The sequence below is a fragment of the Hydra vulgaris genome, chromosome 15 (genome assembly GCF_038396675.1).
Source record: "Hydra vulgaris chromosome 15, alternate assembly HydraT2T_AEP".
In the NCBI taxonomy this organism is placed as follows: domain Eukaryota; kingdom Metazoa; phylum Cnidaria; class Hydrozoa; order Anthoathecata; family Hydridae; genus Hydra; species Hydra vulgaris.
Window position 1 is genome coordinate 40,297,501 of NC_088934.1, and position 25,792 is coordinate 40,323,292.

The window sequence follows — 25,792 nt, forward strand, 5'->3', positions numbered from 1 at the left end:
TAATATTTATTGCTTTAAAACTTTTGAATGCAGCCTCATATTTGAGGCAGAGTGAAAAGAGTCAAGTTAACAAATTAATATAAGCAAAATTAAAATTCAGTAAAAATAAAACAACTCCAATTATAAATTATTTCGCAAATCTGATGTGGTTATCATGAAATATACTGCTATCATATCCTCCATCAATCCACGGTTTTTTTATAGCAAAAAGGATGCAGCTCTGAGGACATATTGCTTGTTCAGAGCATGTTGACATTATTTTATCTTGGGAAGTACAACCAATCAAAGTTTTGGTGAGCGTATTTTTGTCTAACAGGCACCTGAGTTACTAAGATTAAATTTAGATTTTATGGTTTCTGTTTTTCAAACTGAAATTTAATTACTTTGTTACTATATTAAATGATAGTTTTTTATCAATTTAATGTTTTAATTACACCTGTAATGAAAATTATTAATAATTTTCATTTGTGTTTTAGAAAATTTATTTAACACTTTTTTATCTTCAAATAAAAATGTCTTTGAAAGCGATCTCGTGATTTTCGGTAGCATCTTTAGTTTTTTTTTAAATCTTTGTTTTATTTTTGATTTTAAATCAAAAGTTATAAATAGCAGTTTATAATTAAAATTTGAAAATAACAACTTACATTCACTTTAAGTTTTGTCCTCCTTCCAGAAAAGCTACTCTTTAGATCTTTTTTAACTAGTTTTAATATTATATTATCATAGACTCCTTATTGAGAGACAATTTTTGGTGATATAAAAGTTAATCACAAGTTAATGGTTAACTTTATCAAATTTATTATTCCAAATTTTGCAATTACTAAATTTTGTTGTCACTAAAAATTTTGTAATCACCAAAATTTTGTTGTCACCGTTAAAAAAAAACTCTAAAAAAAGTTTTTTAAATCTTTAAAATTTTTTTTTGATTTCTATGAAATTTTATTATAAATTTTTTTAATTATATGTGCAATTATATAAACAGCGTGCTTTCCAAAAAAGCTTTAAAGATTTTTAGGCAACAACATCAACCAGGAAGTTAAACCAGAGTTTGACATTACTAAGAAAAAAACCTAAAATGTTATTATTAATTCTACTTATTGTTTATCAGTTTGAAAAAAATTTATTATCTATGAAATTTCGAATCAATTCTGCTCTTTTTTGTATATGTTTGTCAATTGGCCATGACAGTACTTTAAAAATTGGATTAATTTTAATTAATTTGCTTATTTTTGCATACACATGCTTTAAGGAGCTATAACTAGAATATCATTTATTTAAATAAGTTTTGTCAATTTATTTATAACAGCCACAACTTATTTACAATAGCCACAAGTTTTACTAGAAAAATAAAAAATAAAAAGTTGTTTGTTGTCTAGAAATCATTGCATAATCATAGAAATTATAAAAAAACATTAACTGGAAATATATCTATAAAAGTGTATACTGCCATGTACAAAAAAAATTAACGTGCTATCTTAACTTACCCTTTAGAAAAATCAATTTGAAAACAGAAAGCTTATTTTTTTCATAATATTTGTACATATAATTGTTTATATTTATTTATATAAGCTATAAAGCTAGTATAGATGAATTGAATAAAAAGTATTTTACTTGTTTCCTACAAAAAAGTATTCAAGATAATCTTAGCTTTATCAAAGTCACTTGTAGGTTATTGGAAGAGGTGACACAATTTGAAATAAAATTTATCTTCCTTGTAGCTAAGGATTTGCTCTGTGCCTGGCCATTTGAAACAGTTTTTGTCAAATGCTGTTATGCATTCCATGCATGAGACAGGTCATCAATCTGAATAGTAAAATGAATTATTTTAAACAATATTTAAACTTGGTATACCAGAAGACACCAAAAAAAAATAACTCTAGTATACTATATTAGGGTACAATATGCTATTATGAAACTAGTAAAAAAAAGCATATATTAAAATCAGAGAGTTTGTTGTCATTTATGTCAGTATTATATTTTAAATTTTGTTTGTTGGGATCAAAAACTTTACGAAATAATATCTCCAGCTGGTCTGGACTCATTTTCTTGCCTGTCTGTTCACCTTCCATAAGTTTTAACTTATTTATCAAAATTATTATAAAAAAACATAAAAAATGCATTTTTTCCATTTTTTGTTAAAAAACGTAATTTTTTATGTAATAAAACCAAAAATAACAATTTTTTTCGAAAGGAACATTATTTTTGAAATTTTTATATAATTTCGCTTAATTTGAGTACTAGGCTGACATTTTTGAAAAGCTGTTTTTTTGAAAATATTAGGGACCCATTAAATATTTGAGGGTCTTGAGGGACACCTTAAAATCTTTTTTATTCAAAAAAATTTTAAACCTAGTGTTTTTGTATTAGATAAAACATATTTAGGGGGTGGGAGCAGATTATTTTCAAAATTATTGTTTTTTGGGACACCCTAATATACATATATACATACATATATATATATATATATATATATATATATATATATATATATATATATATATATATATATATATATATATATATATATATATATATATATATATATATATATATATATATATATATATATATATATATATATATAACATAAACTCACCTAATTAGTTGCTGCAAGCATGATATTGCAGTGATATAAAAAAATAACGCAAAGTTTCCTTGACCAAAACTATAAAGTTTTCCTTAGTTAATTAGTGATAAAATCAATGAGTTGAAGAAATAGTACAGGTGCAATTTAGAAATAAATACTTAAAATCATAAATCCTTAAAATTAAAATTAAAAAAAAGGGAGTTACTTCAATTAAGGAATCAAAGTATTCCAATTTAGGAAAATTTATTTCCAACAACAGTGCAATCAATCAAGTCAAATTATGGTTAAAAGTGTAGTAGTAGGTTTTTATTATTTATTAATCCAATCATAAATGTTAAAATAATTAAACCATCTTTGGTTAAAAAATATTTATTTCTTAAGTGTTCCAATTTCAGCAACTCTTCCCTACTAAAGTTTGTATAAATATGTAAGGATATTGTATGCCAGCATATAAATAAATAGCAACCATATATGGTTATATCCATAAGTATCCATATTATATGCCAGTTTTTCATAAATGGTAAACATATACATTTATCACAGCCCTGGTTATCTAATCATGTATGTACTTTAGTCTCTCAATGTATTTACTAATTGTTATTTTCAGTATAACATCATTAGTTGTTTTTGTGGTGTTTCAGTACAACATCATTAGGTGTTTTTGTGTTGATACTGTTAAATAAACTGCAAACAACTAAAAGTAATAGGATTTTTTTTACTTTTTTAAAATTAGGAATTTTTTTTAATACAATCAAACTTTAAAATAAAATATTTGATATTGCTTACATTAGGTATGACGAAGTTTGTCATCCTACAATTTACAATTTCAAAGTGCAGAAAAAGCAGAAAGAAACAGCACACTTTACACAAATTGTTTGGGCTCGCTCAACCAAGTTAGGTATTGGGTTTGTTGCTACAAAAGTTAATGGGCAATATTGTACTTATGTAGTTGCAAGATATACACCTAAAGGAAATACAGAAGATAAATTTTTAGAAAATGTGAAAGAAGTAAATTTTGTTAATTTTTATTTATTTTTTGTAAATTAGTTTATTAGATTTTTTTAGCAATTATTATTATTAAATTATTATTAGCAACTATTGATGATTTACATTTGACATAAGTTTTTAAAGATGTTGGTATGTATGCATAAACTCAATCTAGAGATATATCTTAGTATTAGTACCCCATCTCCACAAATTTTTATGCAATGCCAGGCTTTTTTACACTTTTTAACAAGGCCTGCAATGTTGTAATAAGTTTTTATATTGAGTAAAATCTATACTTGTATATTTTAAGTACATGAGCATACTTATGGATACTTGAGGTATCCATAAGTATGTTTTTAGTAGCAGTATCTATCTAATGTTAAAAGTATGCTATAAGTATTCATTTAGAATTAACATACTGATTAACATAGATAAAGATTTAGGATTTTAGAATTATTATATTTTTTTAAGTATCTGATTTATACACAAAGAATCTTTTAAATTAATGCATAAAATACCCGAGTTGAAAAATCAGGCAATATCATACTAAAAATTACAATAATGTGTGGTACTAATATATAATATTAGCAGTAAAGATACAAAAAGTGGGTCATAAAAGTTTTACAATTATTTTACAAAAGTATTAATACCATTTCATTTTAGTTACCATTTTTGATTATAATTTATTTTATTTAAATTACTATTTGATTATAATTTATTTTGACTAATCCGCTTTCTCTCTACTATGTTTCATTACTAATAATTTTTACAGCTCTTAATATCTCACAGTATTTGCTATAAACTGATTAAAAGTGTAATAAACACAATTTATTTTTTTAAAAGTTAATTACTGATTTTTGAATTTTTGAAAAATTGTTTCATTTTTTTTAAATTCTAATTCACTCCCAACAAAGCTGCAAGCAACCACTGTTAAGTTGGGAGTTACTAGGAGAAAAAAGAACAGAGTTATAGAGCATGGAAATAGTTGGCAGAAGACTTGAAAAGTAGGTTGGTTGAGTTGTATGAGTCAGGAAAACATGAAGATGGGAGAAAATTCAAAAGGTTGAAGTCCAGGGAAAAAAACTAGACAAATAAAAGTTTTTAGAGCATGCACGGACAGATTCTCAAGCAAGAATCTGTCCCTGTATGCCCTAAAAAATTCAGCTCAAGCGAGAATGAGTTTTAGTTGGTGGAACTAGAGATGATAGCTCCTTTGAGCAGCAACCATGATAGTATTTGTAGAAAAGAGAAAGAGATGTTATTTTATGACGATGGGAAAGAGGCTCAAGGCTTAGCATTTATAATACTTTTTTGGACCTTGTTTAGAAGAGAAAGAGCATCATTAAAAGAATCATCCCAAATATGACAGCAGTTTTCCGTACAGTGACAAATAAGAGATTTGTAGAGGTAGAGAATATAATCAAGAGTAAGAAAATGGCAAGCACAATAAAGAGAAGCAACCTTAGCGGATGTTAATTTAGCAGTCGATTGTATATATGGTTTCCATGAAAGGTCAGTAGTAAACAATAATCTAAGTTGCAAAGAAGAGGATTCAGTAAGAGGGTTGCTATTCATTAATATAAGAATGTTGACTGTATTGCAATAGTTGTTTGCAGTAAGTAACTGAGTTATGTTGGAGTTAAAATTTACAAGCCACTGTGATCTCCAATCTGTTACAGAAGTGAGATAAGATTCAAGATTGGCTGCCTGTTCTAAGCAATCAAAAAGAGAAGATTTTTTGTCAAGACAGGAGTATAAAGTTGAGTTATCAACAAAAAGAGCTACTTTAGATGTGAGGTTGTTGGGAAGATCATTAATATAGATAAGAAACAAAACAGGACCAAGGATAGAACCTTGAGCTACTCCAGAAGTTACTGGAAGTGAAGAAGAGCGTTGGCCTTTGATGATAGCTTTAATAAAGTGGTTAGAAAGAAATGATTTGATTATCTTAAAAAGTTTTCCAGTTACACCATATGAGCAAGCTTATGGAGAAGATCAGCATGACAAATTTGTCGAAAGCTTTAGATATGTTGAGAGCAATAGCCCTAGCCTCACTGCCTCCATCTTATGCATGATAGATTTTATCATTTCAGTCACAGCAGTTAACAAATTTCATTTTTTCATTTCTGAAATAAACTTTAATCATTGAAATTTATGCGGTGATTGGTTTTTATAGCACTAGTCTTCCTTAAACAGAACCTGTTAGGTAACGAGTCTATACCTTAAGAGTCTGCATGTCCCTAAAGTATTTGGCAATGGCAAACTTAAAAAGTCTTAAAAAAATTATTGAAATAATTTTAAAATGAACAATCATATATTTTTTTACTCTCATAGCAAATTTAGTCTGTACCTCAGCATACAACCTAGTACTTTCTTGCTGTAACCTAGTAACATGTTTATGTTGATTAGTGATAAAAAAAAGTAAATTTTAGGTAAATAATAAAAATTTAGCAAATTAAAATGTTATGCAACAGTATCCATGCTTCATCTTGGGGTTACAACCCCTGAATGTTTACATTTAATTACAAAACAAAAGTACAACCCCTTTCATTTAAGGGTTACAATACCTGAATTAATAATCTTTAAAAAAAGTTATAAGTTCAAAAAACAGACTTTTCTAATCGTAAAAGACAACCCTTAAAAAACAACTAACAAAAAGCTTTTAGAACACAAGGGGACAGGGCAGGACAAAAAGGGATTACAAAAAAGGATGTATCTAAATGACAAGTTATTGGAGATTTAGTTTTTGGTCGATGGAACAAGAAATAAAAACTTACTTAATTGGCCATATTAGTATTTGTACTATGGTCATTTTTGTAGAGGAGAGAAAGAGATGCAATTAATTTAAACCTTTAAACAAAACAAAAGCTCATTTTTTTAATTTTACTAACAACCTTTTGCAATTAAATCTAAATATATGGTTTGTCATGTCAGCCTTAATCAGAACTGTACCTGGTATTAATTTGTTAATCTTAATAATAATCTATTATTCCAAGCATTTAAATAAGTTGAATAATACTGAACTAATTTCTTTTTAAGAAAAACTATAATTTTTATCAGTAATTTTAATATAACATAGAACATAAACAAGATATATTTATTTAAATAATTGTTTGTAATAAAATGTCCTGCAGCATTGCATTATTTTTTCTGTCCTGCTTAAATGTCTTGCAGCATTGTTCTGTTTTAATTGTTAATATTAGAACCTAAACAATTTTTAAAGGTTTTATTAAAATATTTTTAATAAGTAGTTGCTATATTTGGTCTTTCAAACACAGTCATCTTTTTTCGATGTAACCCATTGTTTTTATTTTTTTTGTAAGAAAAATGCTTTTTCTTTTTTGTAAAGTTTTTCCAATATTAGTGTTATAAATTCAGGAGAACAAGTTCTAACTTTTTGGAACCTTGGACAACTTTTACTTTGAAAAAAATCAATGTTTTTAAAGTTTTTAAAAACAATTAAATGTGATCTTAACAATAAAAGTTGTTATTTTTTATTGTTTTTTTAATTTAAGTCAATACATGGTTTCTAATTTTCAGATGATTTTTTTTTTAAGGTTTCAGTCATTTGCTTGTTCACATACACAACTTTTTTTATAACATTTTTTTTAAATATCAATTTTCTCTGTAAGTAAAACAATTTACAGACTATAAAGCATAAATAATGTACAAAATATATATCAGATACATGTAAAGTATTAAATATGTGCTTAAGCAGTTAAAACAAACAGGTACTTGATTTTAATTGAAACTTATAAACTATCTAAGGTGTTAAGAAAGACAATAATGAATTGGAAGGAAATATTTAAATTGTCTTTATTCTTAAAATTTTTTTGCTTTTTATACAATTTGTTACTACATTGTTATTGTTTTTTTAGGGGTATTTTGATAGTGAAACATGCAAAAGTTCAGTTAAACAGTCAGAAAATAAATTTCCTTTATTAAATGAAATAAAAATGTTTTCTGGTAATAAAGTCAAAGCAAATTTGTCAGTGGAAGAAAAAACTTTAGTTAAAACTAATACTGGTGAAAGTAAAGTTTTGAATGCTCCTGTTACACAAGTAAAGGTTCAATCATTAGTTAAAAATGATTCTGCTTTGTCAGAAAAGTTACAACCTAAAGTTCAATCCAATGCCAAGGCAAAGTGTGAAATTAGATCCCCACAGGCTGCAATACAAGATATAGGTATTTTTCTAATAAAAAATGATATTTTATTACTAGAAATATAATATAGAAAACTTTAGACTATTATAGTTTTAAATTTAAAACTTCTTAAACGATCTATAGAATTGTTGAAATAACTTTTTATAAATGTCTAAAATAAAAAGCATTAAAAAAAAAAAACTTTGATTTATTTTAATTCATACAAATATTTTTAAATGAATATTTATATAAATATTTAAACTTATTTCATAGCAAAAATTTTCAATTCATTAATTTATATTTATATATACTTTTATATTTATGTAAATAGATTTTAATTTGTTAGTAATTCACAAACAAATCCATTGTAAATATCAAAGAGTGTTTAGAGTTATGAACTTTTTAGTAAAAATTTGATGCTTTGCGCTCAACATTAAGTTTTTTCCAAAACTTCTATAAGAAGAATGTTCTTTTTTTACTGCTTTTTTTTAATTATTGTCCCCTAATTTCTTTGTTTTAATTAATCTAATTTATAACTTATTTAACTCATGAACATTTTATGTTGCTTTATTCTTTTTGTTGCTAGGTGATTATCTAATTATTAACTATTTTTATTCATCATAAAAAGTCATTTTGATCACTGGATTTTATAATTATACCAAGCAATGATAAACAGATTTATTGGTGTTTAAAAAATCTTTGCTAGCCCTGGAGGCTTTTATTTGTCAATTTAAAGGCAATAGAACAAATAGTAGTAAAAAATAATAATGTAAACAATATGCTAATATAACTTTTTTTCACTTTTTACTATAAACATTTATAACAAAGAATGAAAAAATTAAAGCAAAAAAAAACAACAAGTGAGCTGAAGTTTGTTTAAATTTTTATATCTTTTAAATAATGTTGAATAGTTAATTTTATTTTTGAGGGATGAGGAGAGGGGGGCGGGGGCGGGAGTTTATCCACACAAACCTTTTACAAAAAAAAAAGTCCTAATTTTGTGGGGTTCATCTCCACTAAAAAAAAATATCTTCACTGGATTTTGCATCTTCACTGGATTTTGTTACACCAATCATCAAAGTAAACTTTTTTGAAGTTTTTCTCTTGATGTGCTCTTGATGTATTGTTTTTAGCAATTGAAACAACACATTTTAAAGCTACATTTTAAGCCACATTTTAAAGCTACATTTTGCTTCAAGTTAAGTTTTAATTACAGTCTAGTTTAAAATAAATTTTTTGATTTCCATTGGTTTTGATTTTTAAAGTGCATTTTTTTTGTTGTTATTCACCTCCTCAAGGCTGAGAAGGCCACTACAGAGGAGGAGGCTGCTTAATTGTGGTTATAACCCTCTCTCGACTCTCTAACTCTGAAACACAAACCTTGAAGAACAAGGTCGCTGCGTGGAGAAACAAGAACAAATTTCGTAAAATGCAATTAAGCCAGCCAGTTACAACAAGCCCTATTTTGGGGCTACTGCAACACAGTATATAAAAGGAATACATAAAGGAATGGTTGATCCTGGTGAATTGGTGCAGGTAACTTGCAACCCACTAGACAGAGTTCTTCCTTTCTTTCATGTGTATTTTTATTTGCAAATACTTTTAATTATTGTATTAAATTTTTTTTAGCAATTTTATAAGCAATTAAGTACCTTAAGCTATAATCTATAATAAATGCACATTTTTTATTTTTGGTTGTTACAAACAATGTTGTTAAGGATGGTTAATAAAAACAATTAGAAATACATAATAATGATTTTCTATAGTGTCAGAGTTTTTAATGAAAAGCATTGTTTTTTCGTGTTGCAATTGCAAGATATTTTATAGATGCAAAGCATTCAATATTTAGCATTAAATTTTTAATGAATAACTGTGGTTGCACTACTCTGAAAATGAATAGCTATGGTTACACTATGGATGTTGAGACTGTTTTTCATGCAATTTTATAAAAATAAGTCTGATTTTTTTATTAGTGATTTTTTTGTATCATAGATGAAAAGAACTATCAAGACGATTTTGTGATTGTAATGAACAAATTTCGTAAAATGCATTTAAGCCAGCCAGTTACAACAAGCGCTATTTTGGGGGCAGAGACCAAAGCTACTGCAACACAGTATATAAAAGGAATACGTAAAGGAATGGTTGATCCTGGTGAAATGGTGCAGGTAACTTGCAACCCACTAGACAGAGTTCTTCCTCCTGAAGATGCTTTCTCAAATTGGTAACATTTTATTTTGTTTACCTGTAATCACTTTTTTTTTTTAAATAATTTGTTGTCAAGTTGAATTTAAAAATTTTAAAAAATTAAAATTCAGAACTTTAAAAAATTAATTTTCATTTTTTAGTTCAATACTTCAAATAAAATACTTATGATAAAATTTATGTAGGTATAACGAGTTGTGCACAAAAAACTACCAATTTGAAAAAGAAACTCGGATTCATTTACATGCCACTCAGGTAAATGCATATATTTAGTTTTATATTTTAGTGTAAGTTTTTTATCAACATAATTTTGAGGTAGAGATAACATTAAACTCAGATTACGAATTTTTAAATGCAGCAGAAATGTGTGGAGAGTGGGCCACTATGAAACATAGTAATTTTAAAAGCATCATAAGAGTTGTAACAACCACTTATATAGTGAAACAGTTACTACAAAAGCTATGTTTTGAAAAAAATTATATCATTTGACATCATTAAGCCTGCAAGGGGTCGAAATTTGTGTTTTATTGATGACAAAGTAATTTATTAGTTTTTAAAGTTTATAGGTTTTAAGGTATGTTAGTCAATGTGTCTATCAGTAAATAACATTATTTTGTAAACAATAATCTATAAGTTCTTTACTGCATTAAACAAAATCATTAAAAAAACAAGTTGATCCTAAAAATAAAGCAATTGTTTTCTATTAGCAAGTATGGGGTAACTTGATACAGCAATTGTGGGAGGCTTAAAACTGTAGAAAAGTACTCCATTATGTCATAAACAGTTCTAAAAATCATTTCTTTTAGTTTTTACTGTCAATTTTTAAAAGATTTATGTAAATATAATACAAGGAAATTTAATTTCTATTCAAACCCATTATTTATTGACGCTTATAAATGCCATTAAAATCGAAATATTTTATGGTCTTCTAAAATGTAATTTGGGTTGTTGGGTGCATTATTTGGGTTGAATTTATTATTATTATTCAACTAAATATATCATTTAACTAAATTATTTTTTAAATGTTAGTTGATTTGGAACGAAACAGTGGAAGTTGGGGTTGCTTATGCAACAAAGAAAAAAAAGAATTCTTTATGCACGGTTGTAGTTGCTAAGTTTTTTCCACCTGGTAATGTTCCTGGAGAGTTTGTTCAAAATGTAAAAAAAGGATCATTTGATCGATCTTTTTGTGGAAGCACCAATACAATCGCTATTGCAGCATTAGAAAACTCTGGTAAAAAATTGTAATAATATTATTATTAATATTTATAATAAAAACAATATTGTTATTACTGAAAAAATATAAAACTTATGATTTATTATAGTACTGGTAAAATATAAAATTTATATAATATAATTGCAAATTATAAAAATTATAATTTAATACTGAAAAAGACATAATGTTATGTTATAAAGTTTACAAACAAATAAGGAAGTATGCAAAGTTTATGATTACCGTTGGGTGGATGGGTGTAAATATGAATGGGTGCATGCAAGTTTTGATTGAGCATGTAATAATTATTAGATTAAAATGTGTTTTTTTGTGTAAATATAAAATTTAGATAATATATTTCTTTAGATTTAAAGAATGCAAGTGACATTTTGCCAGCAGGAGAATCAAAACAGCTTGTAAAATGGGAAGGTTTGAAAACATCATTAATACTAAGCAAACAGGGGAGGGGGTTTAATTTGATAAATTAGCAATTTTTATGAAATTATATTATACATTTTTTTAGAGGATTGCGATTCTCCTACTGATAAAAAGTTTCATTTTGAAGAAATAAATTATGCTCCAGAAGAATCCAAATTTCCACTTAAGACAAAACATCAGTCTCCATTAGAGTTTAAGTTTTTACAAGTGAGCAAAACTTCACAAGAGTCAAAATCACCAATTGACAAAAAGGTTTTGAATGATTCTAAATCAACAGAGTCTAAAGCTCATGAGCAGTCTAAACTTTCACTGGAGAAAAAACCCTCTAAACAGTCTGAAACAACACTAGAGTCAAATTTATTACAAGAGTCTAAATCTAACCTGGAATCTAAATTGCCTAAAGAGTCAAAATCTTCACTGGAATCTAAGTTGTCAGAAGGATCTACAGCTCCAGTGACCTCAAATTTTAAACAAGATCCAAAATTGCCAAAAGAATTAAATTCACAAAAGTCGAAACCAATACTAGAGTCAAAGTTCTCTCAAGATTCTAAATCTGCGTTATTGTCAAAGTTTCCAGTTGAGTCTAAAAATATACTTGACTCTAATTTTCCACTTGAAACAAAGTTTATACCAGAGTCTAAAACTGTACTGGATTCAAAGTTTCCTAAAAAATCTAAATCTCTACTTGAGTCAAAATTTTCACAGGAATCTACTTCTTCAATAGACTCACAGTTTCCACAAGAATCTACGTCATCAATAGACTCAAAGTTTCCACAAGAATCTACATCATCAATAGACTCAAAGTTTCCACAAGAATCTACTTCTTCAATAGAATCAAATTTTTCACAAGAATCTACTTCTTTACTAGACTCAAATTTTCCACAAAGCTTTAAATCTCCGGTAAAGTCCAACTTTTCAGTTGAATCTGAGTCTCTGCCAGAATCCAAATTTCCAAAAGATTTTAAATCTAATCAAGAGTTAAAACTTCCAGAAGATTCTAAACCTTCACCACAGTCAAAGATTTCAGAAAGTTCTAAATCTCTGCAAGAGACTAAGTTTCCAGAAAAGTCGAAATCTCCACTTGATATTAAATTTTCAGAAAAAACTAAAACTTTATCAGAATCTGAATTTCCTAAAGATTCAAAATCTCCTCTTCAAATAAAAGTTTCAGAAGAGTCAGAATCGCTTTCTGAATCAAAGTTGTTCAACGAATCTGAATCTTCTAAAGAGACAAAAATTATGGCAGAGTCAAAATCTCTGTTGGAGTCAAAGTTTCCTGAAGAATCAAAATCATTGTCAGAGAATTCTACACAGGAATCTAAATTATCTTTTGAAGATTCTGATTCTTATGATTCAAACAACAAACAAGCATCCAATTTTTCTGTTGGCGTTAATGAAGTGAAATCAGGTATATGAAAATAATAATTTAAAATGTTGTGCTTTTTATAATGATAACATCGCCTAAATTATATGAGAGCAATATAAGTAAATGTGTAAAATGTATACAAATATACACTATGTACTTTTTCGAATATTGTTATGAATTACTTATAAATATTCGTTTATAAGTAATCCAAAAATCATTTGAATGTTATACTGAATTTTTTGAAATTTTTTTTAAAAATTAGATTTTTATGGAATAACTGTTTTATAGATTAAACCTTACTTTTTCTAAAGTTTAGATTTTTTTTAAAGTTTAGCTTATATTTTCTAAAATTTAGAAAATTTGTTTTTATTTATTATTATTTTTTTACATATTTAATTTTAGAAATTTTAGACATTAATTTATATATATAGATATATATACATATATATATATATATATACATACATATATATATATATATATATATATATATATATATATATATATATATATATATATATATATATATATACATATATATATATATATATATATATAAATATATATATATATACATATATATATATATATATATTCATATATATATATATATATATATATATATATATATATATATATATATATATATATATATATATATATATATATATATATATATATATATATATATATATATATATATATATATATATATATATATATTGTTAATTCACCTCGTCAAGGCCTAGAAGGCCACTAAAGACGAGGAGGCTACTTATTTATGGTATAACCCTCTCTCAACTCTATAACTCCAAAACATGAACCTTTATATATATATATATATATATATATATATATATATATATATATATATATATATATATATATATATATATATATATATATATATATATATATATATATATATATATATATATATTTATAAATATATATATATCGATTGATGTTTAATGTTGTATTACAATGATAATACAAAACTCTATTTCGGTTCAGAGTGCTCAATAATAAAGAAAGTAAACAACTTTCTAAATAGAGCGTTATATATATATATATATATATATATATATATATATATATATATATATATATATATATATATATATATATATATATATATATATATATATATATATATTTATTTACATAGAGAAAAAAATAAGTTTCATGGAACTATAAGTTTCATGCCTATACGGCAATCATCATCCATGTACTATATCAAAAGCAAACAAAAAACTGTTAATAAAATTACAAAATACAGTGGAGCAACATCTGACAACTCTATGGAAAGAAAACAAGAAAACGTCTAAGAAAAATTATATATAAATCAGCTAAGCACCAGTATCATAAAATGAAAGTAGGAATTTATTTTTATGTCTGCAATTTGTTAAGATATGTAAACCAACTCGTTCCTTTTGTTCAACAGACTTTCCCCTGTATGCATTAAAATACAAAACTTTTCACTTAGACAAAGGTTGCAAATTTTGGACGAAGGATTATATGTTTGGCAGTGCTTGATAATATTCCACTTATTAAAAAACGAAAAGTTTTCATTTTTAAGTTTCCAAATTTCTTTAGATAATTCCGTATCATGTACTTAGTTAAATTAAAAGATTTTAAATGATTTGCATACCTTAACTTGAAAGGGGTCTCGCTAATACCAATATAAACTTTTCCGGTGTAATCTGGTTTATTGGATGAAACAGCGGCTTGGTATACAATATTCTTACTTAGACACTGGTTGTTCATAATGCAGGTAGATTTATTGAAACAGTTGCAGGTTTTTGTTGCTGTTTTTTTATGATTGTATAAAATATTATGATTATGCGAATTGATGACTGACTTTACGTTTGGCATACACGAGTAGCTAATTTTAATGGTGTTTCTGTTAAAAATCTTGTGTAGTAAATGACCAACAGGAAAACTTGCATCAATTATTTTTAAAAAAAGATTACCTATCTTTGTTACAACATTTTTACTATATGGGGGATTATACCAAATAATGTTCTATTTGTGATTTTTGTTTTGAATGGGTTCTGTATCTGACTGATATTTGAGTTTGGATGAGAAACCTGATTTTAACAATGCATCCTAATAGCGCGAAACAGCTTTTTCAAAAATTTCTTTATTTGAAGATGCAGTAGACAATCTTAGTTTAATTGTTTGCGGTAGACTTTTTAATATGCACGGAGGGTGGTTAGAGTCAGCGTGTATATAGTTAATATATATTATATATATATATGTATATATATGGCTATTTCCACGATGGAAGAGATAAATTTCGTGTTTAAAAATTTCTTTTTTTTTTTATTTGTAGTTTAAACACCTTAAAATTATTGTTAAAATAAATTTTGAGTAGAAAATGTTTGAACCGAGTAGATAAATTTGATGAATATTAGTAGCTGTTTTTATTATTCGGAAAAATGAGTAAAATTTCAGGGCAAGTTATTGCAACATTTTAAACAAAACATATTCATATTTTTGTTTAGAAAGAATCTTTGAGATTATATATATGTCTTGAGTAAAAAAATTTACTCTTTAAAAATATTTCAAGCGTTTTTTTGTCACATACACATCTGCAAAAATTAGGTTGTGTCACTGAACTAAAAGCTAAAAAAGTTTAATTATCACAATGAAATTAGGCTTTAAGGCGAGGTTTTTTCTAGAAATTATGTATTTTAATGTAAATTTTCCATCATTATTCAATAAAAAATTGGTTAGAAAGTATTATATTAACTTATAGTTATAGTTTAAAAGCTGTTGCATCACTGAACCCATCAAATGGATAATTAGCGTTATAAGAAATAGTATGGTTAGGAAGTCAAAGTATCATCCAAATGTTCAGATTTCGTTGTGGGTTTTGGTCGAATAAATTTTGCATTTTAGTATTGTGAAGGACTAGTAAATATTTTTAAATTATTGGATTTATGTTGGCATTTTTTTAAAAAGTTGTAAATTTTTTAGAAATGGAATCAAAATTAGAAGTAAAAAAAAAAACGTTATGCAGAATACTAAGCTAATTATGTTTTTTGGAATGCTGATAAAAAGATAGAAATGTCCAGAGTAAGATCTAAGAGATATCGAGAAAAATTGAAAAACAAAAAAGATGTCACTGGAATTCAATTATCTGATTGAAAAGCAAACAATATTCAGATACATCATTTATATTATATGCTAAAATAAACTTCCAAGTTATTCAAGAAAAAGCATCAGCACATAAAAATTGGACTCAGCAAATTTTGCGACCTTCGTTCACGCAATGTGAAATCAGTTACAAAGTTTCTGCATAATGTTTGTGTTTGTAGTTTGCATAAATTTATGCAATTTGCCTTAGATGTATTAACAAAATCAGTTCAAGCATCTTCAATAAAAGTTGGATCTAAAATGATAAATAACTTTGTCTGTGAACTGTACACAAATGATTGCTCCTATGACAAATGCGTTGCATGCAAAGGTATAAAACAGTTTGATAAATTCTTGCAAACCGGTAATACATTTGGTTTCAAAGTATCCTGGGATAAGTGGAGAAAGCCTTAAACTAAAACATATGCAAACATTGAAAAAATTTCAAAAAAAGTCTACTGTAACAGAATACATCCAACACATATCAGCGATGCGTGATTTGTTTAACATGCATTTGTAAAGAAAAACCAATCAACAAGTTCGTTTAACATGCATCTTTAAGATCATTAAATCCTTCCTTTCCAATCGTAGCATAAAAGTTGTTCTCGATGGACAACACTCTTCTTCTTATTCTGTAACTTCAGGGGTTCCTCAAGGTTCTATCCTTGGCCCTATACTCTTTTTAATTTACATTAACGATCTTCCAGATATTCTCACATCTAAGGTGGCATTGTTTGCTGATGATACTACCATTTATTCTTGTCGTGATAAGAAACCAACACCCTCTGATTGCCTGGAGGGGGCATTTGAGCTTGAAAAGGATCTCACTTCTGCTACAGCATGGAGCTCACAGTGGCTGGTGAACTTTAATTCAGATAAAACTCAATTTTTTTCAGCCAATCGTTATTGCAATAATTTAGATCTTCCTATATTTATGAACAGTGATGTACTCAATGAGTCACCTACTCTTCATCTTCTAGGATTAACTCTTACTTCCAATCTTTCTTGGAAACCATATATCAAATCGGTTGCAAAATTAGCATCTGCTAAGGTTGCATCTCTTTATCGAGCTCGCCACTTTCTTACTCTAGATTCTATTCTCTATCTCTATAAATCTCAAATCCGGCCTTGTATGGAATACTGTTGCCATATCTGGGGCGGATCTTCTAATGATGCCCTTTCTCTTTTAGACAAGGTGCAAAAACGCATTGTAAACATAGTTGGACCTGCTCTTGCAGCCAACCTTCAACCATTATCACATCGTCGTAATGTTGCTTCTCTTTCTCTTTTCTACAAATACTATAATGGGCACTGCTCTAAAGAGCTAGCGTCTCTTGTGCCATCTACTAAAATTCATTCTCGTGTTACTCGTCATTCAATTAAGTGTCATCCTTTTTCTGTGACTGTTCCTAAGTGCTCCAAAAACGCTTATTTGTCTAGTTTTTTTCCTCGAACATCAGTTCTTTTGGAATTCGCTTCCTTCACCTTGCTTTCCTGATTCATATAATTTGCAATCTTTTAAATTGTCCGCCAATCATTATATTGCTTTTTAATCTTCATCTTTTCTCTTACAGTAACTTCCAACTTTAATTAGTGGCTGCTTGCAGCCTTATTGGAAGTGAAGATGTTTAAAAAAAAAAAAAAAAAAAAAAATTTGTAAAGAAAAACCAATCAACAATTTTTAAGAAACTGAAGGAAGTTTCGATGAGTATTAATTCTGAAATTGCGGTTATTCAAGTTGACTGGGCTGAAAACGCTAGGTGTTGCTATCAAAATGAAGCACAAGCGGCTCATTGTGGTTAAAATCAAGTTTCTATTATGACCCTTGCAGTCTGGAACATTGAGTTAAAAGCATTTGCCATAGTTTCTGATTGAACTGATCATACAAAGTCTTCAGTTATACCGTACATTGACAAAATCCATCACTTCATTCCTGATCAAGTCAAAGAAGTACACATGTTTAGTGATAATGCTACTTCTCAGTTCAAAAACAAAAGCATTATGGTTGCAATTATTGTGTTTGAAAAATGTTTTCAGAAAAAATTCTTCTGGCATTTCTTTGCAGCGATGCACGGGAAAGAAATGGTTGACGGAATTAGAGCTGCTGTTCAGCTAATTGCAGCCCTGGAAGTTAAATCTAGTCAATGCGAGATCAGGTCAGCAGCAGATTTTGCTTTAGCATTACAAGATTTGAAAATATTTGTAATTCATGTCAGAATATGATACAAGATAACAAAAAAATGATCTTAGATTTAGTTCAATTTTAAGTTATTCAAGAAAAATCAAAGATATATCAAAATCAAATTATTTTTATATTCCGAATGATAACATTGTCTCTATACTATTTTCACCTGAGTATAATTAAAATTTATTACGAAATAACAAAACTTTTTAAAAGGTTTTTAATTCCATCTTTTTGTTTTGTCACTGAACGTTGCGTCACTGAACTGATATTTCTTGTTGCGTCACTGAATTTTTTTCTGTACAATAAAATGATAGGAAAACTTTGTTATTTGTGGCTTTTTTATAACTGCCTTATTGCCAAATGAATAAATTACAACAAAAAGATCTAATTAGTCTAGCAAGAATTAAAGTTTCAGCAAAAAATCTATTTAAAAATATGCTGATAAAAAGCTTTTTTCCACTTTGTGTCACTGAACTCATGTTTTAATTTTTGCAATGTGTCAGGTTTATGTTAACACTATTGTGTTTAATTTATATTATAAAATTTTAATTCAGGATTGATTTAGAGTAATAAAAAATTATTATTGAATTTTTATTAAAAAAAATCTCTCTGCATGATGCGTCACTAAACTACGGATTTGGCCATATATATATATATATATGTATATATATATATATATATATATATATATATATATATATATATATATATATATATTTATATATATTATCGAGTATATAGATTAACATTTGCTTACTCTTTTTGCTTATTCTTATAGAATATGGATTTTTCAAAAAAAAGAAAAAACAAAGAATAATGAAAGAAAAAATTGCAAAAAACAGGCTATTTAAGTATGATGTCACACTGCTTATCTAAACATGCATTTATAGTTATAAAACCCAACAAAAATATTTACTTATTTTTTTACTTTTGTTTGAAAAAAGTTTGATTCTTACTAAACTGTAATAAAAAGTTTTACACCAAAGAGCTTTTTATTTAAAAATAAACCTCGCTTCATATTGGTGAGTTTAGTTTGTCTGAAACTCATTCACTTGTTTAAACAACACATTGTATGCATTATTTTTACATATATTTTTAAATGCTATTAAGTTTTATTATATTATTATATATCTATATATATATATATATATATATATATATATATATATATATATATATATATATATATATATATATATATATATATATATATATATATATATATATATATATATATATATATATATATATATATATATATATACATATATATATATAAATATATATATATATATATAGATATATATAGATATATATATATATAGATATATATATATATATATATATATATATATATATATATATATATATATATATATATATATATATATGTATGTATGTATGTATATATATATATACATTATGGTTTTTTCAAAAAAAAAGTGAAAATTCTTACTTAGAAATTGTCTTTTTGGTAGATAGGTTTTCCATGATCCCTCTCAGCAAAGTTAAAGTTTTTTCACCTCTAATAGACAGAACATTTTTCACTTAAAACTGTGTTATTTCATTTAAAAATTCAATTTAATTTTTCTCATAATCTTAAAAAGTTTTTGACAAACCAGTTACAACAAGTCTTCCAAGTTGAAATGTTGGAGTAAGATTTTATGAGCTTCTTAGCAATTTCTGATTATGTCTTTTACAGTGTTTGAAGAAGAGAAGAGAGTTGAGCTATTGGGATCATTTGCCTGTAAGGTACCATGTATTTCTTTCTATGACAGTTAATGACTTTTTCTCCACTTCTGCATTTGAAGAAGATTTTTTAGGAAAGCCAGTTTTTGACATGTCAGAAACTTGTAAAGTTGTACTAATTTTTGAAGTTTAACAGAACTGTTAGAGTAATGTAACTGGTATTTGCCCAGAAACATTTTTGCACTGTAAAGAAGAATGGCCATCCAGCGTTGTTTGTGAAAAGCACCTGGTTTAAAGAAAACAACTCCATTTGGTGATTTTTCTATTAGTTGAACCTCTTGAACCTATAAGTTAAAATTAGTTTTCAAAATATTTGCAAATTAGTTTTCTTGGTTGCCTTCTCTTCTCTGATAGGTAATCAAAGAATCAACTGCAAACTCATTCTTTTTTTGAATCAACCAAGGATCATTAACTTGAAGTGGTGCAAATGCTTTTCTTCTTGTTAACATAGGTCTAGTTTATTTTTAGGCTTTTTAATAATAATCAGGCAATCTAGTTTTTCCAAAAAACAACAGACTTTATTTATGATAATTTCATGAAAAAAAAAGTATTTTTCTATTAAGGTGTGTTTCGAGACCAATAGAAGTACCTTAAACGCATTCAGTGTGGCTCCTGGGATAAGATACATTTGTCAGAAACACTGGGAAGAATATAAACCAGTTTTTGATGCATGATTTTTTTTAAGAACACTTTTTCCCTGTACTTCAGGATTAAAAGCTAGATTGTCCATCTTTTTACTTCATGGTCATTCTGAATTTGAAACCTTTCTTTTCTTATTTTTTTTTTTTTTTTTTTTGTAAACTAAGGGTATAATTTTTTACTTATTTAGTCACCAGGCACATCTTTCTAGTTGATCTTTGACCAAATAAGAAGTTTATTATTTTTTTTGCAGCTGCAGAATGACATCAATCATTTGGTATTTGATAAATTTTTACATTGTTTCAACAGCAGAAAAGTTAAAGTTTCATCATCATTTTAAATTGATAAAGTTTCATAATCATCTTTAAATTGATCAAGTTTAGCAATTTCAATTTTTTATTTTGGAAATTTTTTTTATAACCATTCCTCATAGAAATGCTTGTAGCAAGCATTTTTTCTTAACATATAGTTTATCAATATTTTTTGCTTTATCCACTACTTTACATGCAATTGTTAAAATTGAAGTGTTTCTGTTTGCAGAAGAGCAATCTTGATTGCCCAATAAGCTGTTTTCCTGTACATTTTTGAAGGTTTTTCTCACTGCGCTATCTAGCTGTTTCCAAAGGTTTTCACATAAATATATATATAAATATATGAAAAAAAAAATCTTGAACTAATTATCAACTTAAGTCAACAGTGACTTGCTTAGTCATGGTGTTTAATAGATTGTACAAATTTTTCTTTACAGTAATACACATTTTGTTATTGTTATTTTAGAAACAAAAACACAAGATGTGTTAGATGAATCAAAAGCACAAAGAGAGAATATGCCATTTCAAAATCCATCACCAGTAATTGATGAAAAGTTTTATGATAATGTTCCTGTTAATAATCAAAACTCATCAGCTTTAAATGATGAGCTACCTCAATCAAATATGACTCAACTATTTCAGACAAATTCAAGTGATAATTCTAACAGCTCTCTCAATAATGAATTAAAAAATTCAGTTGTTTTCAATATCTCTGGAGAATCGACAGATAATGAAAATATTGGAAAGCCGTTAAAAGAACAAAAGATAAAAATGTTTGAAAAAGAACAAAAGATTTCTGAAAAATCAAAATCACAAGACAACAAGCTTAAAAGTACTTTAAGTATGAGATCTATATTAAACAATATATATATATATATATATATATATATATATATATATATATATATATATATATATATATATATATATATATATATATATATATATATTTCTTAACTCCATAATTTCGAAATACAAAACTTGACGAATTTAATAAAAAAAAAAAAATTTTATAACATATATATATATATATATATATTTTATAACATATATATATATTTTATAACATATATATATATATACAGTTTATTAATTGTTCTTCTAAGCTGTTGTTTTTAATAGGTGAGACTATTTATTTTTAAAAATAAAGTTTTTTTTAGAAAAGTTTAATGAGGAAGGATTGAAAGCTCATAATGCTCTTCGAAGTCTACATGGTGTTCCTTTGTTACAAATTGATGCAGATTTATCTCAGAAAGCATATGAGTTAGCTGATTCAGTCGTCAGATCAGAAAACAGTGAAAAAAAAGATTCTATTTCACTAGATTTTGGATTTAGTGTCATGAAAAAGTGTTTTTTTGGAGCTAAAACGTTGTCAGCAGAAGAAGTAGTTTTAAATTGGTATGTTCCATACAAGATTGAATAAATTAGATAAGGTTTTTACTAATTTATTAGTAAAAAACTCTTTTCTTTAAGAACATTGAGCACTCTATTTTTAGAATACACTAACATAATTTTTATATATATATATATACATATAATATAGTAGAAAATCACTTAACAAAAATTTTTCTTATTTAACACTGTGTTTCATCAATAAAGACTCATCAGAAATAAATGATTAAATTAATAAAACTTCAATTTATACCAAAAATTAAATTACAGGAAGTTACAAATGTCTTAACTACTGCAAATTTTCACACATTTGTGGAATTTGCTGACACTACTATAAAACGAATTCTTTGGAAATAACTACTTCTGCTTTTTTCAAAAATATTTTTAAAAGGAGGACTTAATGTAACTATTTTTGAGCTCATTTATTTTTATAGTTTTTTAGGAGAAAATTATTTTTGTGCCTGCATTTAGAAATTTATTCCAATTTTTTTGTTTAATAAACATTTTTCATTTGCATGTGTAATTATTTCAAATTTTTCTTGTAAGCATAGTATACATTTTTTGAAAATATTGTTATATGCAGGCGCTGTTTTAAGGATGGACCAATTCAGTATAAAATCATCAATGTTTTTATATTTTAATTCTCATATATATTCTCTCCCATTCACCCTACAATTATTTTTTTGTTTACAATTACAATTTTTTGTAGTTTTTTCTTTTAGGATTTCTTTTATATATATATATATATATATATATATATATATATATATATATATATATATATATATATATATATATATATATATATATATATATAAAAGAAATTTAATATATATATATATATAAATTAGTATATATAAAGCTTTTATATATATATATATATATATATATATATATATATATATGTATATATATATATATAAAATTAGTATATATAAAGCTTTTATATATATATATATATATATATATATATATATATATATATATATATATATATATATATATATATATATATATATATATATATGTATATATATATATATATATATATATATATATATATATATATAAATGCTTTATATATATAATTTTATATATATATATATATATATATATATATAAATAAAATTAGTATATATAAAGCTTTTATATATATATATATTTTTATATATATACATTTTCATGAATATTTTCATGAGTTATAATTCGAATCAAAAAGTTTTTATATTTGATAGTAACTAAGAAATATAAGATTTTAATTAAGTCTTATTTTTAACGGATTATTTTTTCCTTTAAATATAAAATATAATTAAATATTTTAACAAATCTAAAAGGAGTTATATCACTGAACTGTATTCCTATAAAAAAACTGCATTTTAAAAGCATTTACAAATATGATTTTAATAAGTTGTTATGTTTTTTGACCTTAAAGATGATAAAATCTGGTTTAAAAGAAAGTATTAACAAAATGCAAAATATTTTATTTAACCCACAATTATATTTTATTATATAATATTAATATTATATAATGAAATATAATTGCGATATTTTAATAATAATATAGTTATTTTAAAAATTGGTTAGTTATATAGCTGAAGCTATATAACTATATTATAATTGAAGATATACAACTTTCAACTATTTCGTTGTAAAAAATCAATGAATTAAAATCCTAAAAATAATTACCTCGTAATAATATTGTTGAAATTGTCTTGTTAACAATCATAATTCAGTTATTTGATTGTTAAAAAAATTTCAGTGTGAAAAAAAAAAACATGAGCATGTTCCTTTTAAAGGCTTGGACTTGGGCACAACCTTTATAAAACTGAAATCTTGTGATTATAATGCAATCACTATGCCACTACACTGTTATTACATTGAACCCAGTTAAAAAATAAAAGCAAGTACATTACATGCTTATTCAGTACATCAGTACATCGTTATATACATCAAGCACATCAAAAAACAACGGATTTAAAATAATGTTTTACTTAAGGGTAGTTCCATGTAAAAGTGGGACAGTCATTCAGTTACCCTTTGGACTTTCTTTAAATTTTAACCAGTGGTACCTATTAATGAAACATAAAAAAATGCAAAATTTGAGCTCCCAAGTCCAAACGGTTCAAAAGCTATGATAATTTGAAATTCAGCCTAAAACGTTCCTTTTTTTATGAAGTCCACCAATATGGATTTTGTAGATTTAATTGAATAATTTAAGATCTAGTGGAAGAATGTGGCTAAAAATTGGTTCCTGACCATTTTAAAGTGTCAACAGTCCTTTTTTTTTCGTGTAACCATAATTTGCATTTCACTTATTTCTGGAGTTGCCTTACTCTCATTGTGCAATAAGATGTTTTAGAAAAGTTTAGGTCTTTGAAAAAAAAAAAAAAAATTATATTGCTTTGCATAACTTGCATATTTATAATCAATATTTTCAAAAGTATACATGGAAATATAATTTACTATACAACACATTGAAAAAATAATTTCTTTTTTTATTATTCTAATAATTAGGTATTATTTCAAAACATTGGTTGCATGCTAAAATTTTAGGTTACATGCTCAAATGTTGTGTTAAAAAATAAGAAACTAAAATGCAAACTTTTTTGAAAAATATTAAAAACTTAGATATTTATTAAATATTTAAAATATTAAAAACCTGCTTTATTGGAAAAAGCTCAAAAATATAAATGAAAAGTAATAACCAAATATTACTAAAATTGAAGTTTATATCATTTAAACAATGAAAGTAAAATATTAATCAACTTTCACTAAAAAGATAAAACTTGTTTAAATAGAGTTTCATCTTCTTTTGAGATTTGGTACTGACGCCCAGAAGATGTTGAAGGTGTTTTAACAAGAGAAATGACATTCATTCTTGGCACCCAGCAGTTATCATCCCACTATGGCCAGTAGTACGACCGACTTCATCATTCTCTTTATCAACTTCAGAAACCATACCAAGCCAGTAAAAATCGTCATATTTGCAAAATAGGTATTGTGACATCATAACATTATCAATTTTAATAATTTCATTTTGAGGAAGTCAAATGTTAGAGCAAAATCATCATCATTGGATACCCTTCTTGTCCCAGGAATAGTGGTTGCTATTAAAAGTCTATCAGTAAGTTTGTTTCTTACTAGCTCCATTTCTTCAGCAGTGACGTACACAAGCATATCCCACTGAATGACTTTTGACAGTATTCAAACATTGCTTGAGAAGACAGTATATAACCTGTGGTTGGACTCTGCAAGCTAGCTGTTGCAACTAGCCTTTTAACAGTGCCGCCTATTCCATCGCATGGAGATTTGCCATGGCTTGTTGCAAAGAAATTCCAGATGCAACAAACAGAAAAACCTTGAGCATGGTGACATAAATTGTAAAAATTTTTGCAGTTTTTATTTAAAAATAATGAATTTTTGTAATTGTGGGACAAAG

General features: G+C 26.0%; 1 protein-coding gene across 1 annotated transcript in view; it reads left to right on the plus strand.

The window, feature by feature from the left end:
* LOC101241003 (uncharacterized) overlaps positions 1-25,792 on the plus strand; it is a 94,907-nt gene that overhangs the window by 39,978 nt on the left and 29,137 nt on the right. The window contains exons 9-17 of the mRNA XM_065820374.1: positions 3,379-3,595; positions 7,453-7,759; positions 9,710-9,938; positions 10,105-10,174; positions 10,949-11,153; positions 11,499-11,561; positions 11,656-12,978; positions 21,428-21,802; positions 22,122-22,359. Coding sequence (XP_065676446.1) covers positions 3,379-3,595; positions 7,453-7,759; positions 9,710-9,938; positions 10,105-10,174; positions 10,949-11,153; positions 11,499-11,561; positions 11,656-12,978; positions 21,428-21,802; positions 22,122-22,359 — 3,027 coding nt within the window. The remainder of the gene's footprint in view (positions 1-3,378; positions 3,596-7,452; positions 7,760-9,709; positions 9,939-10,104; positions 10,175-10,948; positions 11,154-11,498; positions 11,562-11,655; positions 12,979-21,427; positions 21,803-22,121; positions 22,360-25,792) is intronic.